The sequence below is a fragment of the Artemia sp. Qi Xiang Cuo genome, chromosome 6 (assembly GCF_049724085.1).
Source record: "Artemia sp. Qi Xiang Cuo chromosome 6, ASM4972408v1, whole genome shotgun sequence".
NCBI lineage: Eukaryota > Metazoa > Arthropoda > Branchiopoda > Anostraca > Artemiidae > Artemia > Artemia sp. Qi Xiang Cuo.
Genome location: NC_142799.1, coordinates 8,030,479 through 8,047,770, shown reverse-complemented (window position 1 = coordinate 8,047,770; position 17,292 = coordinate 8,030,479). Strand labels below are relative to the sequence as shown.

The 17,292-nt window shown below is 36.7% G+C and overlaps 1 protein-coding gene across 2 annotated transcripts in view; it reads left to right on the top strand.

Moving 5' to 3' along the window:
- The window catches only part of Wdr62 (WD repeat domain 62), a 250,842-nt gene that overhangs the window by 122,034 nt on the left and 111,516 nt on the right, over positions 1–17,292 (top strand). For both annotated transcript variants that reach the window (XM_089090029.1, XM_089090028.1), the window contains exons 7-8: positions 840–975; positions 14,109–14,303. In XM_089090029.1, the coding sequence (XP_088946155.1) occupies positions 840–975; positions 14,109–14,303 (331 nt within the window). The remainder of the gene's footprint in view (positions 1–839; positions 976–14,108; positions 14,304–17,292) is intronic.

The window sequence follows — 17,292 nt, the reverse complement described above, 5'->3', positions numbered from 1 at the left end:
GCTTCACTAAAGGCTTGACTAGAAGCTTCACCAAAGGCTGGTTTCTGCACTTATTGTGATGGGGTTTCTCTTGGCTGAGTCCCAATTTCAACGAGTCCTCTATCGACATTCAATGACCTCTGTTTCGATTCAGTCAGCCCCAAAAAAGGAAAACAAACGAATGATCGTCTGTGACGATCTTTCGTAGGAAATGTACTTCGTCATGGCCGCTTTCGGAAGTGTACGATTAAGTGGGCCTTGCATACGCTAAGAGGCACAGGGTTTTCGAACAAGTGTCGAGGTGTATACCAGGTTGTGGAGAAATAGCAACCCCTCGGAGAGCCACGCCCTTTTAAAAAGGAAAATCGTGGAAGAAAGGCTTATAAGTTCTGATTCGCGGTTCTAAGATTTGTTGATTTTAGACTTGTAAAAATCACATCTGTTTTTACTTAATTTTCATTCTTTTCTGAAATTGTGCAAACTTGTGTATGTTTATAACTTCAGGTGGTAATTTTACAATTAATGAATTTCATAAAAAAAGGAAGAGGAAAAAGTAAGACTTGAGGGTACACTAAGATGATCAATAGCAAATGCGCTTCTTTTCATGTCTTTTCAAATGATAATTTTTTATAGCATAATAGCTACCATACATAAAAGCTTTACTTGAAATTAAGGCAGATGGACAATACATTTGAAGAAAATTGTTATTTTTTAAATGAAGTTAAATTAAAAGACAAGCGCTAATTGCTTCATTACAGTGAATGCCGTTTTGTGACCAAGTTTAAGTAGTTAACTGAACTATATACCATTTAGAAAAACCCGCTATTTTAGCATTTATAATTTTTAATTTAAATTTTCAGCCATATGGCAAGCTTACCTCCGGGTGCTATGTATCCTGACACAATAGCTGTTGCGTACGATGAAACTAACTATAAAGTTACAGCAGTTTATAATGACCACAGTCTATATGTCTGGGACGTCACCGATATTCAAAAGGTAAGTTTCGGAATTTTTTTAATAATCAAATTAGAATTGCCTCACATATATCGAACAAGGTACTTAGATTTGAAAGCAAAGAAAGCAATGTAAAAAGGGACGAATTGTGTGCAGTCAGAAAGTTAAAAATGAGACCTTGGCTGAAAAATTTGATGTTCAAAATAAGGAAAAAATGTTGTTTCTTCTTGATTATGAGATTTGTTTGGAATATTAAAAAATAGCCAATTTTAGCCTTATGGCAAGCTTCTTTTCCTGATGCATCAACTGTTGCGCACATATACTAACTATAAAATTTCATTTTTGTCCTCAAATTAATGCATTGAATTTGTGTCCAATTCTGGGGTACCAGTTCATGAAAATGTATAGGTGGGCAATATATATTTTTCAAAACCCAGTTTTGTTGCTTTGGGGTAATTTTCTTGCTCTGAGGCAATTTTGTTGCTTTCTCAGTTTTTATTTTCATTGAAGATACCAAAAACAAACGGATATATCAATTTAAATACCAAAATAGGTATTTTTTAATGTCCTATATTCTCCATGTCCTATATGACGAAAAAGTACCTTATATTCTTCTCTAAGCTAATGATCATGAACGGGAGATTAGTTGGGTTACGGAGAGGCAGGGGACGGGATCCCTAGCCTGGAATGTCACTATTTTTATGATACTCTTCATAAGTTTTGTGATGAACTGCCAGCTTTTGCCCTTTTAACTTTTTTTAGTTTTTTTTAATTTTTAGATACAGTCATAAGTAAGATGCCACTAGCCTGACAAAAAAGATTCTTGACACATATTTTTCAAAAGCTCATATATTTTGAAAATTATAGAAGTGGCGTCGATTTTCAAAAATTTTAGGGGGGAGGGATCAAAATTTATTCTCTAAATCTAGGGACATGCACAAAATCAAGGGAAGAATAAAATATATGAAGATCAACGCCCGAAAAACGCCCGAAAGTTTACAAAAATTAAAAAAAAGACAAAAATCCAATTCAAAGACATTGAAAACTAATTCAAATCAGGACTTGAAGAACGGAATTTATAAACCACTTATTTTTAAAGACTAGTGGGGATTTTTGAATACTTAACACTCTTTTATTCATTTTACTATCACAACTTTTATTTTCGCAACTTAGAGTCACCTTATATTTATTATTGCAATTGGAAAACATCTTGTCTGATGTTTTGGATACTTGTGGGTGCCAAAAACTTGGTAATAAAACCAAATTTAGCGATTTTTTGAAAATAAAACGAAAAACTTGTTTGGAAATGAATTAAGCACTGAACATGGATAAACTCAGTGTGGACATTCGTCCTGAAGTAAAATAATATTTAGTTTCTGGCTCTGACGTAGAAGGTCAGATATGGCATTAATGGCTTTATTTCATCGGTTCAGTTCTTTTATCTGTGCTGCCACTACTACTAACAACTCACTGCTGTGCCAATCCGCCTGAGACGAACACAGCTACGCCCGCTCCTCCTCCATACCAATCTATTCAAAGCCTACCTCTTTACGCCCTCCCAAGAAGTTCTAATTTTCAAGTCTGTCAAATGCCTGAATGGAGCCCAAGTATTTGCAAATAAAATGGTTTTAAAAAAATCGAAGATATGAAATGCTGGACCGGTGTTTATGGGTTCGTTCTCAAAGCTAGAAACTGGAAATGAAAAAATGAAAAATAAGTAACACAAGGATTAAACATCCACAAAAAAAAAAAAAAAAAAAAAACACTATAAATTGAATTGCCTCTTGGAATCTTTCATTTTAAGGAAGTGGGTAATTTGTTCTATGTAATGGGGGGAGGGAGGTGTATTTTTAATGTATAGAGCACTGCTTTGATTCTCCATTCTCTGTGTAGGGGGCCTTTAGATTGTTTATTCTTTTATAAATAATATACAAAATTTGAATTTTTTTAATTTGGAAAAACTCATAAACTTTTCCAGTATTTTTTTTTTTTTTCGAAATATTGCTCTTCTCCCTTTGTTAAATTTTGACAGGTTTACCCTCATTTAATAAATCAAGTTGTTGGCCAGTTACATTCGTAATTGTAAAGCTAACTCAATTTAAATTTTTTCTTTTTTTGTCTGTGGATTTTTAGTCTTGGTTGAAAATTTTTAATTATATTGTAAGAAACTTTGCATATTATTGTCTTCTTAATTTCACTAACCTGTACTTCTACTCTTCACTTGTATTTTGTGCTTTTTGGAGAAAATCAAAAGATAAACGAGGCTGGGAGGTACAAACATTTAGAACGAGAAAATTAAAAACTACAGAGGTGTTTGTGAAGTCGATCGTTTCCTGTCCTATTCATACGTGACTTATTTGGGACGTTTAGCTCGTGTAGGTTATATGAAGTTTAAGTGAGCGATATTCATGCGCATTTTTGCAATGTTGCAGCATATTCAAGCTTATATTTTACTTGCGTGGTTACCTACTTATACACAACTTAAATTAAGCGACACGTGCTCTGAATAAATGTCGTACACCCTTCAAGGACTACGCCTGCAAATTCAACACAGCAGGAATTCCTAGTGATTCTCAGCAACCATGTGATATTCTGTTCTAATTTATGGCCTTCTGTTTTTCTGTTTCCTCTTTTGAACTATCAATCTTAGAGACTCACAGTAGAGGTAATATACAGTAGCGAAAAGTTTTATCCTCTCCGTTGAAGATTTTTGACACACATTTAAAACCGCACAAGCTTCATGACTCCGCCTTTGCGCACGCGCAATGGCAAATGTTTCCGATGGAACACGAATTAGCAACTGAAACTATGGCTCTGACAGTTTGGGAAACTTCCCAAATTGCGCGCTATGAAACGTGTGTCATGTTTGGAGAAACATTTAACAACTGTATATTATCTCTACTGTGTCAAGGACTTTAGCTAACCCATCCTCTCACGATACTGATATACTTGACGCTGAACATGTACACAAGCATGTGTGCAAGAATATTTTTCGGGAGGGGGGGGGGAGGTGGTAATAAAAAAAAATTATTTGATAATTTGAATAATAAGTGGTGAGAAATTCGGAAAAATTGAGGTTTTCTTTTTTGGGCGGGTGGCTAAGAATCTGCTTTTTCTCTCCTCAAAATCCTAAATTTTTCCATTAAATCCAAATTCAATCATCAAATTGATCACTGTAAAGCAACGAACACAATGAATGCTAATACACTGATATGCTATGTGCTAGCTGCTGATCTTCAGCCGATATGTTTGTAACATTTATGTATAAGTTTGTAACATTTTGGAATTTCTAAAGCTAGGATATATTTTGAATTCACGTTTCTTCAAACCTTTAGAAGCATATATCTTGCAAGTGGATTATACTTTTTGACTTTTATAATGAAATGAAAATCAAAATATGGAAAAAGAGTAAAAATTTTTAATAAGACAGTGTGCTTTGGAAGAAAAAAAAAGTCTTTTGTACAAATAATGACACAAATCTGAATAATTTAGCCTCACATCCAGAACCCTTTAGCAAAGGAAAACAAGGGGAGAAAAAAACTAGCTTAAAAAAATTAGGAGTTGTGTAAAAAGGTAAAAAAACAACAAAAAACGATGGTATATAAAAAAATACAAAAGAAAACTGAAAGGAACTCCCATTTCACAAACTGTAGTTGTTGTTGTTAAACAAGTAAACAAGTCCAGAGTAATATTTCACGCAGAAAAAAAAAAGAAAAAAAAAGGCAATTATTTACGGGTACCCTTTGGGTAGAACACGTCTTTTCTATTTTTGTGGTTACCTACTTTGTCGCAAATTAAATTATAAGGCATATGCTCAGAATAAATGCCGTCTGCTTTGCAAACTCTAGTATTACAAATTGGTCGCAGTGTTGATCTACGCAAGACCAACTTCTATTTCATTCCATCTTGCTTCGGATGGCCACCGCCCCGGAAATTCTTAGTGGCTCTACCAGCTCTAGTGGCTCTACCTATTTCATTCCATCTTGCTTTGGATGGCCACCGCCCCAGAAATTCTTAGTGGCTCTACCGGCTCTTAGTGTCATTATATAATATCGCATTTTTACTAAGAGTCTTCTGCTTTTCAATTTGTTCTTGTTATCTATTTAGTAATAATTTTTTTTTAATTTGGTCTTTATCCATCGTGAGGGCATGTTTAAGCCGTTGTAAGTCGCCGCCGTTCACGCTTACTGATAAACTAGATACTGAATGTACTGATATGCTGGGTTAATTCTGGAGGCCACAAACATGGAATACGGCGCATTCGAATAAATTCTGTTTCAAGGAAAAATGAAACTGTTTCTAGATAAGTCTACCATGCTGATAACTAATATGGGGGAGTAGTCTCCTCTGAGGATCAATTTCGACTTGTTGTGTTGTTGCTGAATCTTCTTGCATCTGGAAAAACAAACTGACTTGATAGACAATAAACGACTAAAGGCAGTGAATAAGTATGGTTTATGAAATAAACCTTCAAAATTAATAAACAGTCAAATTAGGGGAGATGGAGATTTTTCCCATCCCCCCAAAAGACAAAATATATGGACACCAAAATCGTAAAAATTGTAGTATTTCAAGGGGGCCCCTAACGCTCTCTCCTCCCCTGTTTACGTGCATAGTTAGGACTGATCGAGAAGTAACTTGTCCTGAACAGCAGTTTCAAGGTTTGAAGGACAGAAAATACTGAGTACTAAAGATACTGATTACGTCTGTATCATTTTGAAACTTCCAAAGTTAAAACATATTTTGTAAAGACCTTCTTTTAAATCTATGGAATTATATATCAAACAGTTCGTGGTAATGAGTTGTAAGTAAGGAGAGATGTGGCTCAATAGTAACCGAAACTCTAAGAATTAGTCTTCATAACAATAGGTACATCAAAAGAATCGAATTTTGATGATTATTCAAAATGTATAAAATTCATCAAGATTAATGTTAACCAATAAAAGTTGCGATCCCGATTAAATTTGTCCAATTTATGAAAAGGGAGGAAACACCTCCAAAACATCATTCTTAACGAAAATGACATAATTAGATTCAGCATATCAAAGAACCACTCTGGAGAGGTTCCAAGCTCCTATATACAAAAAAAAATGAATTTTTGCATTTTTTTGCCAGAAGAAAGATAACAAACGAGTGTTTATTTGTTTGTTTGTTTTCCCCAAAGGTGATCTTATCGAACCAGTGATCCTAGAAAATTAGGAGAGGGATTATTTGATCGGAGATCAAAAGTTTTAGTGCCCTTTTTAAGTGACCAAAAATATCGGAGGGCAGCTAGCCCTCTTCCAACGACCCTTTTTTCCCAAATATCACCTGATCAATATTTTGAGATGGATATTTTGTTCAGTATAGTCGAAAGACCTAGCAACTATGTCTTTGAGGATGGCTTAACCCCCCACAGTCCCCGGAGAAGGGCTGCAAGCTATGAACTCTGCCCATTGTTTGCTTATTATAGTATTGGTTATTGGGAAGTATACAGATATTTTTCGGGAGGGGATTTTTCTGGTGGGTTGATTGCGCGGGAGGATCTTTTCATGGAGGAATTTTTCATGGGGTGGGAATTTTCCGTGGAGGGGGGGATATCCCGGCATTATTTAAAAAATGGTCAGAAATTAAATAAAAAAAAGTTCTCCAACTGAAAGTAAGGAACAACATTTAATGCGATATTATAAACGTTTTTTTTAAAACTTTTAAAAAAGCTTATTCTTCTAATAGTTATTTTAAATAATTGGAACAAAATGTCAAACTTTCGCGTAAAGAGCGAGGTATTGAGGAGGGGGAAGTCCCCTCATATACGTAATAATTTCTGTTCGTTTTGAGTTTTAATGCTGCTCCTTACTTTCAGTTGAAAAGGCTTGTATTGTCTTTTTGTTGAATCTAGTACTAACAACTCACTGCTGCACCAAGGCGTCTGAGGCCAACACAGTTACGCACGGTCCTCCTCCATCTCAATTCGTTTACTTGGCAATAATTTTCTCATGGGGGGGGGTGTTTTCCCTCAAGGTCACCTGACCCCGTATGCAGTCACGGTTATGGTTAGGCAAACTTGTGACAGGTGCTCCTGACGCCACTATAAAGCCACACAGGCAGGGTTTCCTTCCCAGGGATAGGGACGGAGGAAGGAGCTTCTGACAAAGCGGAGACCCCAAACCATTTTACAAAACAGGAACAGCTCCAGCCTTTTATACCCAGTCTATCCTTGTCAGGACATTTAGCTGATGGATGCGGACCTGATGGATTTATCTTTTAAGAAATATTCTTTAAATTAAATACATATTTTAGCTTATCAAATCTATTTCTGTCTTCATAACTCTTTGTTACACCTTTAATCGACGTTGGGTATTAGCCAGAACTCAGCTGGGTTTCTCGCCAAAAGTTTGATGGGCGGTGATCGTTGATTCAGATATCTCGTTCATGTTTTTGGATTGCTTTTATTTATTCAAAATAGTCGTTAAGTAAGTAATCTTAGTCGCTCCATAGCTATTAAGTCTGTTTTATTTGGGGTATGGCCGAGATACATAAAAAAGAGAGTGTTTAAATTGAGTTTCATTGGAAAGTAACCATCTAATGGGATGAGTATTGGGTTCTTAAATCCTCACTAGAGGCCTTTTGGGTGTCTATATAGGAGGAAACTGTCTAGTTGAAGCCTTTACTCAATGATTTCGTAGAAATTCCCACTAGAACAATTTCTGGGAGGTGACTAGCCACTTTTGTAGCTTGCAATGTGGTATCGCCGACTATATTTTATGTGTTTTGTTTGTACGCACTTGAATTATTGGACTAAATTATGAGAGGGTGTGTGTGTGTGTGTAAAATACTAGTTACAGCTCGGAATTTTAATTCAGACACGTTTATTGGTGGGTGCAGCGAAGATGTTAAAAGCAGAATAGCCAGGGTCCGGGTTTTTTTTTCACACTTGAAAAATTTCGGAAGAATCGGAAGACAAGTCTGCAAACCAAGATTACAATATTGGAAGCTACAGTGATGACAATGGTCAAGTATGGTTCCTAAGCGTGGCTGCTCCAAAGAACGGCGGAGGATATGCTTGATGTTTTCCAGAGAAATTACCAACGGATTGTTTTAGATATCTGACTGACTAACCGTATATCAAACAGTAAGCTTTAACAAAAATGTGGTTCAATCCCGCTTTCTAGGGCTATAGTGAGAGAAAGGATGGGATGGCTAGGACACGGTTTGCAGATGAAAGGTGACAGATTGCCGGAGATTGTCCTTGTAGGCCAACCGTCTAGGGCCAAATGAAAAGCAGGTCGTCCCCGAATGGGGTGGGAGGATGTCATAAGGAAAGATTTAAGGAAAACGCTTGGGAGGTGGTAAAGAGATAGGCTTTGAATAGATTGTGATAGAGGAGGAGCGCGTGGAGCTGTTTTGGCCTCAGGTGGCTTGACGCGGCAGGGGCTTGTTAGTAGTAGTGTTAGTTGTAGTGTTGAGTTTAACATTATATTTTGTCACATCAAGCTTGGTCACCTACAAAAACCAATTTTATCGCCATAGAAACAATTTTTGGTATCAAATAGTATCTTACTATGATGAGACCCAAAATGTCTTCTGTGAGTCTGTATACTGCCTCTAATATCCCTTTTCTACAAACAATATATCTTTCATAGTTTTAGTAGTCAGCTCCCCTATCCAAGATCAAACCATTCGTGTACGTTTTGTTTACCGTTTTGAGTTTGATAACGTATATAGTTTATCGCTAGATAACGTGTATCGTATGTCACATATCGAATATGTATAACGTTTTTCATGTATAATATAAAAGTCTGGGCCTGTTAGACTATTGAAAAGATCTGCTAGTGGATATGGTCATGGGATCGGCATATCTGAGAGGCCACTCTATGCTGCATTTTGGATTTTTCTAATTCAAACAAATGACTGGTCATCTTCCACCTAACTCAGTGCAATGGCTGGCTGCAAATGCTCTTCCCGTATAAAATGAATTTATTTTCGATGAGCGAACTAAATACTGAATGAATGAATGTATTTTATAACCCATCAAAACACAAGGCATGGCGATGGAGTATAACAAAACGAAAGCGGAAGAAGAAAAAAGGCACATACAATTAATCAATCAATCAATTTATTTACTGCGCCGTAATATTATAAAAATAGCATTGGCATTGTCAACAATCAAATTAAAGCACTAAAAACAATTAACTATGTACAATTATTAAATGATTCGACAAAATATGGTACAAATAAAGATAAGAAGCGCTGACTGGAATTTGGTGCTGGTTGTTTCAGGACAACTTTAGGAGCAGTTTTGCTCCTTGTCGCAGGACCGTCAATTCTTGGCTCTAAGAAATCCGGTAAGATGCTTTTATGCCATTATGAAAGAAGGCATTGGTTGCCGACCCTCATGACCTCTTCGTGTCTGTGTTGGAATAGTGTTTCGAGACCGAGTCTCTGAAGACTCTCCTCGTATGAACTGTAGGCTTAGCCGAGGATGATGCGGCAAGCCCGTTTCTGCATCTTTTCTATATGCTTGTCCTGTTCTTTTGTTAAGCCCAGATGCCAGACTTGACAACCGTAATCCAGGGTGGGTAAGATGTATGTTTTTAGGATGTTTGTAAGGGCCAGGTATGTAAAACCAAAGCGATTTTAGTAGTCCTGCTCCTTTGCTTACAATCTTGTTAACTTGGGAATCCCACTTCAGGTTTTTGTCAACAATAATTCCAAGAATTTTAGCAGAGTCCACTGATGAGAGCTCAACTTCTGTTTCAGTGTTGCCTATGACAATGTGTTTCTTGAGGAAGTTCACTCTCATGACAACACTTTTTTCCTTGCTGATTTCCATCCCAGCCTCCTGAGCCTCCATTGTCAGTTCATCAAAGGCTAGCTTAAGCTCGTGTTTGACTTTGGCTAATTGACGCAAGAGAAGCAAGGAGAGGTCATCAGCAAACTTATAGCTCATTAACTGCTATAATGAAAGCAATCTAGCCCAGGATAGTACCCTGTCGGGCACCGCAGGTAATCCTGAGGAACTCAGAAAAGATATCAAGGGAGAGTTGAACACACTGAAGTCTGCCACCCAGGAAGCTAGCAAGTAGCCTTACATTGAATTGTCTTGCTCCCATGTTGTTGGCTCTGCTGACAACAAGTGGGTGGTCCAGATAATCAAATACCTTCACCATATCGGCAATCAAGAGGTCCACGAAGGAGTCTGGGCACTCTAGGTGACAAAGCATTTCATCCAGTAGGGTGACTAGATAGTGTATGGTGCTGCATTCTGGCTGTAAGCCGAACTGTCTGGGATCTATGGACTCCTTTATATCCTCGAATAGCCAGTTAAAGATGAATCGCTCGAAGATTTCCGAAAATATAGAGGTCTTTGATATTGGGCGGAGGTCTTTAACTTCAGTCGCGTTAGCTACCTTTGGGATTGGCACTATATACGCTTTTTTGAAGCAGATGGGGAAGGTACCCTCAACTAAGCGCGGGTTATAAATTGCTGCAAGAGGTACACCGAGTTCTTTGGCGCAATGGACCAGTACAGCTGGGTGTACCTCTTTCGGACAGGCCGCCTTACGGGGATCAAGTTTGGCTGGTTTTTTTTTCAACTTCTTCCGGTCCAATGACTGGGATCTTAGATATTTTTTCTTCTTTGGGTGGGAGTTCTTTGAAAGGGGGGTGTTTGCTACCGATGCTTGCTAAAAGGAGTTACAAAAAACAGGAGCAAAAATATACAAAATAAAACCACTAATAAACCAAATTTTTCAGAAAAAAAAAATCCATAAATCAATTTGAATCTATATTTTAATGTGATATCAAGATTTGACAAAGAAAGAAAAAGCACATAGTAACAAAAAAACGAGAGAGAGGGAGTGAGGAAAAGAGAAAAGGATAGAATTGAAAAGGGAACAAAAAGATTGACTGATGTGCTTGACTGACGTTGGTAAGTCTACTGCTGCTACTACTGCAAACAACTCTTCTCAGCACAAATCTACCTAAGGCTAACACAGCAGCACAAAGCCATATTCTTGGCTATATCAAATACCCCTAGTTGAGAGCAGTTTGTAAGAAACGATTTGGCCTCTATGTATTCATTTTTTTTTCCTGGCCATTTTGGTTGGAAGAGGTGGTCTTAGAAACTTATTTGGTGCCTCATTTGATTAGAAATTGAATGTTCTAGTGGTATTTTTTTTTACCTCAGAGGTCACCACTCCTCAAGGATGATGACCCGGCAACACACAGGGTTGGACTGCAGTTTTCAGAATTTGCATGCATGGGTAATTCAGTGTAAACACTGAATTATTCTGGCTATTTTCAACACCCGTTTTAAGAGTTTTAAAGAAATTTCATTCTTGATTATATTTAATTTTATATCTTGCAATGTCGGTGTCACTCTGAAGATGTTTTAAAATAGGTTGTTTTTTTGTATACTATTATGTTTTGCGGCAGTTACTTTCTAATTACTATTCTTTATATAAATCAGGATGTTGAAATTATAAGCTTGCTAGAAATTATTATTTCGCTTCCTTTGACTCCTTAAAATTATATTTATTTGCAAATTTCACTTTATGACTGAACTTGAAATACTTCACTGAATCTGACTCACTTGTTTCCAAAAAAAAATATTCAGTTTTTCATTTGATGATGTTATACTAACATAGAAAGGAAACATAAATCAAATCTAAATTCTGTAATTATCCTGCTATTAACGAATGTTAAATAGCCAACAAGGGGAAAGGGTCCTCAGTGTAGTCTAGTCTATGGATTAATGACCCATTCTGAATACAAAGGTCCTTGCGTTGGCCCTCTGGCATTTGCGATCGAACCCTGGGCCTCGTATTGTCAAGCAGAGACTATTCCACTGTGCAACCACGATTGGAAGAAGAAAAATCCTGAGCCGCTGCTGGTGCATAGGGCGTTGAACGACGTTTCGGTTGCTGGATATTTCTTACAGGGACAAGTAGCCTGTTGCCAAACTTCACCGTAGCGTGGATTGATCCTAGGTCCCGTGTTGCCAAGTAGAGCATCAATCCACTCTGTTGCCACAGGCTACCACAGGTGGTCCTTAGATTAGAAGAATCACCTTAAAATGAATATTCGTTTGAGTTTTTAATTTAGCGACATTAATTTAGCGAACAAAGGTTGAATAATAATATAAGATCTATTCACTCACCGTGAATAAAGAAGTGGCAAACAAAGTCATATAATGGAATGTTTTTTAGTGTTTTTTTTTTTTTTTTTTTTTTTTGTTTTTTTTTTTTTTTTTTTTTAGTCTTTGAGTTTATGAAAGCGCATGGTGTGTTTTTAAATGTCTTTTTTTGAGGTTGAGTTTTACTCATGACATTTTGGGTATTTTGTTAGTTAAATAATTCCTTAAGCTAAGAAAAAAAACCTTCTCAAGTCCTTCACCTGAGAAAAGGTGATGTCGATATAATTCTAATGTCGAATTATGTAGTTACTTTTTGCATTTTTTTTTATAGATAAAATCAACCTTTTCACCTTAGATTCGAAGGTCAAAAAGATCCATTTAATAAAAACAGCTTTCATAGTTTTGGCCTAGGCCGTAACTAAATTATGTTATTTTTTACAACATCAGGTTCTCAATCAACAACAGTTGGGAACATTCACAAATAGACACCAGTCGTCCCTCAAATGCGTGGCTGCCTTAGTGCGTTCTTTTTTAGATTGTTTTTAGTGCAGCTAGTCCCAAACCTAGAAGAAGTAGGAGGGCTGGGCAAAAAATTAGCACCTCACTCCCAAAAAAGAAGAAATCACCGATTGGAACATTAAAGCTGAAAAAATAGCCCGTAGATTCAACAATGTATCATTTCCCAATATAAATTACTATTAGAAAATTTAAATCTTGATCTCGTATTCATAAATCGGAAATTCCTCCACGCATTACGGGAAAAAATTTAATAACAGAAAAACCTGGATCTAACTTAAAACACGCACACACAAAAAGAAGGGGAATTGCTGACGACAGAAGCATCACTAATCAAATGCGAAGGGAAGGGACAATCTATTTTACCGCCTGGCTGATAATTTTGACTGACCGTGATCAACATTTTAGTAAAATTACGATAAAAGTGACAGAACTGCTATAAAGTTGTAATAGAATTGGTAAAACCGCGGTTAAAGCATAGTGCTTTGCACTATAATCATAATTTTATGACCTTTTTATTTTTCTATATCAGTGTTTTGAACACAATAAGGAGTCATACCATCCTCCCCCCTCGTACGTGATACTATTGGTCAACACTTCTTCCTTGTTGCATGATCACTGAATTTGTTCATTTGACAAATCACATCCATATATTATGAGCATATTTTGCTCATAACCTCTTTTCATTTCCAGAACAAACTAAAGAGAAAGAGTCCTCCCCCTAAATCATTGGCTCCCAACCGATATTGGGTCTTGCCCCACCTAAGAATCTCTAAATTCTGATGCCCCCCTTGTGGTGTTTACTTGTTGTTCAAAATGTTTCGTATATTCACCTGAAGGAAGCTCGGAAGGCCGTTAACCTGATATTTTTTTCGGGCCACCCTCTATGCATATTTTGTGCTAATGAAAAATATTGTCTGAATACAACACCTTTTACACAATGTATAACGTCATTACAATACTATCACGTATTTTTTTGCTCTTTAAATTCATGTGAATGTAATGTCATTCACATGATTTTTTTTTCAAAATTAAGGCTCTAATAGTCAGCCGAAGGTTCGCGTCCTGCCCATGGCCCACCTAAATATTGTCAAGCCTTATCGGTGGGGCCTGCTTCCCATGTTGGGAATCACGGCCCTAAATAGACCTAGTTACCCGTTGGTAAGCGCGTTGCTCACTGTACTGCATAATTTGTGGCACAAAAATGCCTGGGAAATAAATCACTTAAAATCACTAATGTTCGAAAATCATTTAATTCAAAAAACCAAGGTTCTTAAGTCACATCTATGGATATTCCAACGTCATGAGACCCTGCATCTGCCGTTCTCGTCGGAACTTAAGTTTACTCTCGCTTTTGAGAATCTTTGGAGAGGGCAAGGGTTTTTCTATGGGGGGGGGGTGCTGCTCCCTTATTTCCTCTAAATACGCTTCTGGTTGCCAATCCTATCTTTAAACATTTTAAAATTACGAGATCTTTACTGAGATTCATCAAAATATTGAAACATGTTTTTACGATAAAATATTTTCTGGTTTTTCTTTTAAGGTTGGCAAATCACATTCCTTTTTATTTCATTCCTCGTGCATTTGGGGCGTCGATGTTGCCTCAAGTGATGCGAAACACGGCGTACTACCTCCGTTGTCTTTCATAACATGCTCAAACGATGACACTGTAAGGATATGGAATCTGGAACCATGCGCAATAAATAGTGGCGTCTATCGGAGAAATATTTATTCGACCGTAAGTTAAAGATTTGTTTAGTATTTGTACTCGCCGAACGCTAGTTCGTCCCTTGAGAGCAAGAGTGTCGAGACTGCTGAAACATGATATTGGCTAAATCGACTTCGAAGTTCGATTTTTGTTAGTGATTCAGTATGTGATTTAATACCATAATAACAATATTGTTGTTTGTTTGGAACCTTTTTCGAGATGGTCGTTTTTCGTATCAAAGAAATTCAATATCATTAAAATCCATATCTAGCGATATTTATTTTCTTTTAATCAGGAAATGCTAAGTATTCTGCGCTGAATAAAAAAAATATTTTCATTTTTAGTTTTATTTTGAGTTTGAATTCACATTCTAGTTTAAATATAGATCGCAACTGACAAAATTGACTATTATAACCAATATTGCATATAGCTTCAGCCCTTAAGCGGCTTTCACACTACGGACGTAATTTTCTATGCTAAGTGGTTAAGTTACGTTAGGTACGACTATGTACACTTAAACCAGTCCTTTTCACGCTAGTCTGACGTTAAAAGTCATAAAAACTTCATAATCATTGAATAAGATTATTGCAATTATCGTAAGCAAACTATTCAAAAATTGAAAACATGGAATGAAGATGGGGACTCAAGCTTTGATCAAGAATGAAAGACTCTTTGAATATGTTTTAATTTTTATTTTCAAAATGTGTTAGTTTCTCATCCATATCTTCTTTGTTTTGCTGATATGTTGTACTTTCATAGTGTAACATAAATTTCCGTACGTAAAATTTTATGTATAACTCGAGTTTACTTAGCATAGCCTTCTTTGCGGACAAGATTTGCTCCGTAAGATTACACAACGTAACAAAGTCATAAGTTATGCTTGTATGAAAGGTTTTACGACGTATTGTGACAGAACCATTAAAGCAGAGCTTAACATAAGACTAAATTCGTATTTTAGTTTAAATAAAATTATAACTCATTTTAACCATCGGTGTTTACATGTTTGAAACTTAGTGGACAGGGGGGGGGGCAGGACTGGATTAACTAAAAGGCCTGGGCCTAGGGGCGCACAATGCCAGGAGGCGCAATAAATTATCACTGAGTGATTTTTTTCTTAACAAAAATTGGACCAATGTATTTATCGTCAAAGTGCTAGGTGCACTCCGCTGTCATGCAGCCTATTCAGAGAAAAGGATTTTAAAACAATACTGGAATTCTGTGGCCGCTTATTAACTGTCAGATGTCTCCCAAGAATTGCAGCTGAGATTTTGGTATCACCTCTCTATATTTCATTACTTTTCGTTCATCAGCCGCGTTCTGTTCAGTGCTTCCACTATCCCCAAATTTTTGGGGACTTCCCCGAAAATGTTGCAAAAACGGAGCAGCAAAACGCTTTGGCCTAGGAGCGTCAAAGCTTTAAATCTGGCCTTGGAGAGAGATTTTTCCTGCGTTTGGTTCAAAATATGAAAACGGGACGTTTTTAAGCCACTATCTGGCAATTTTTCCGGGAGTTTTCGGAAAACTCCCTTTCGCCCGTGTACCGTTATGATAATTCCACGGTAAGGTTTTTTAGATTGATTAAAAAGAATAAAAATTAAAGAAATGAATTGGAAGATAGATTATATTTTAACGCATTAAATTGTAGCCTCGCGTACCTCAGAGGTGTTTTGATTCTGGCCAATTCGGACTGCAAAGTGGCCTATAGAAACAAAAAATTATTCACTTGTATCTAAGCCGTTTGTTCTCTGAGAAAGGGCTAATAACACCGTTTTGGTTCTCCGTGCAGACTAATAATTGATCTATATTAAAGTTGATCATGTCAAGATAAGTAACTTTTGAAACATTAGCTCCTCAGGTTAAGTGCTTGGGGTTTATGATTCTTTAATGCTACACCTATAGCCTTTCATGCTAGTATAACTCAAGATTGTGCGTTTGGTGATATAATCTTAAGGAGCAAATTTTGTCCGTAAATAGGGAGTGCTAACTAGACTCAGGTCTACTTACAATTTTACAATACGTAAGTTTATGTTCTATTACTACTACTACTAACAACTCACCGCAGGACCAAGCCGCCTGAGGCCAACACAGCTACACACGCACCTCTTCCATCCCAATCTATTGAAAGCCTGCCTCTTTACACCCTCCCATATAGAAAAGTTAATAGCCAAAACTTAATAGCAGCAACAAAACAACTTTTAAGAATAAATTAGTAACTTTTTTTTCCATTAAAGTACCCAGGACATTAAAATTAAAATATTTTTTACACCCTGGCCATATCTTCGGTCTATTCATACCTGAAAACCGGGATTTTTCTTTTGGTTGTTATGCACCTATTCAGATTTTTGAATAGTGAAAAAAAAAGTAAAAAAGTGGGATTTCGTCGCCTGACCTTGTTGCAGAAAATAAATATGAAAAAGAGCTTGACCGTCTGCTTGCTAATTCTATGCGTTCTGCTTTTATAGTGACGCCGTCTGATGTTGAGTTTACTCTAAAAAAAATAAGAAAAAATCTTCTTCCGATGTTTATTTAATATATGTTAAACACTTCGAACATAGTAGTGATGTTTTGTTGCAGCATCTTTCGTTACTTTTTCAAATGTCTATTTCTTCTGGTATTGTGCCTCAACGGTTTTGTATTGTCCAGAGTACTCCTATACCCCAAAAAGGGAAAAAAGATCTTGATGATTGTCGATCGTATCTGCCTATAACCGTTTCTAGCACTACTTTTAGAATATTTAATTCTATTATTCTTTGAGATATTTCCCAAAAGTGTTCTGTGCCTGCGCATCAATTCCGTTTTCAGAAGAACTTAATCGTGCGCATGCTCTTTTTTCCCTTTTTAAGGTTGTTGGAGATGTGGAAGGTTCCGGGGATTTTCTTGTTCTATGTGCACTGGACATAGCCTGAGCATTTGATTCGTGTATTTTTGCCCTGATTATGGTAGAAGAGAGAGGGGTTGACTTCTCAGTTATAAAGTATCTTCGATACATGTATAAACATCTTCATCCCAAAATGAAGTG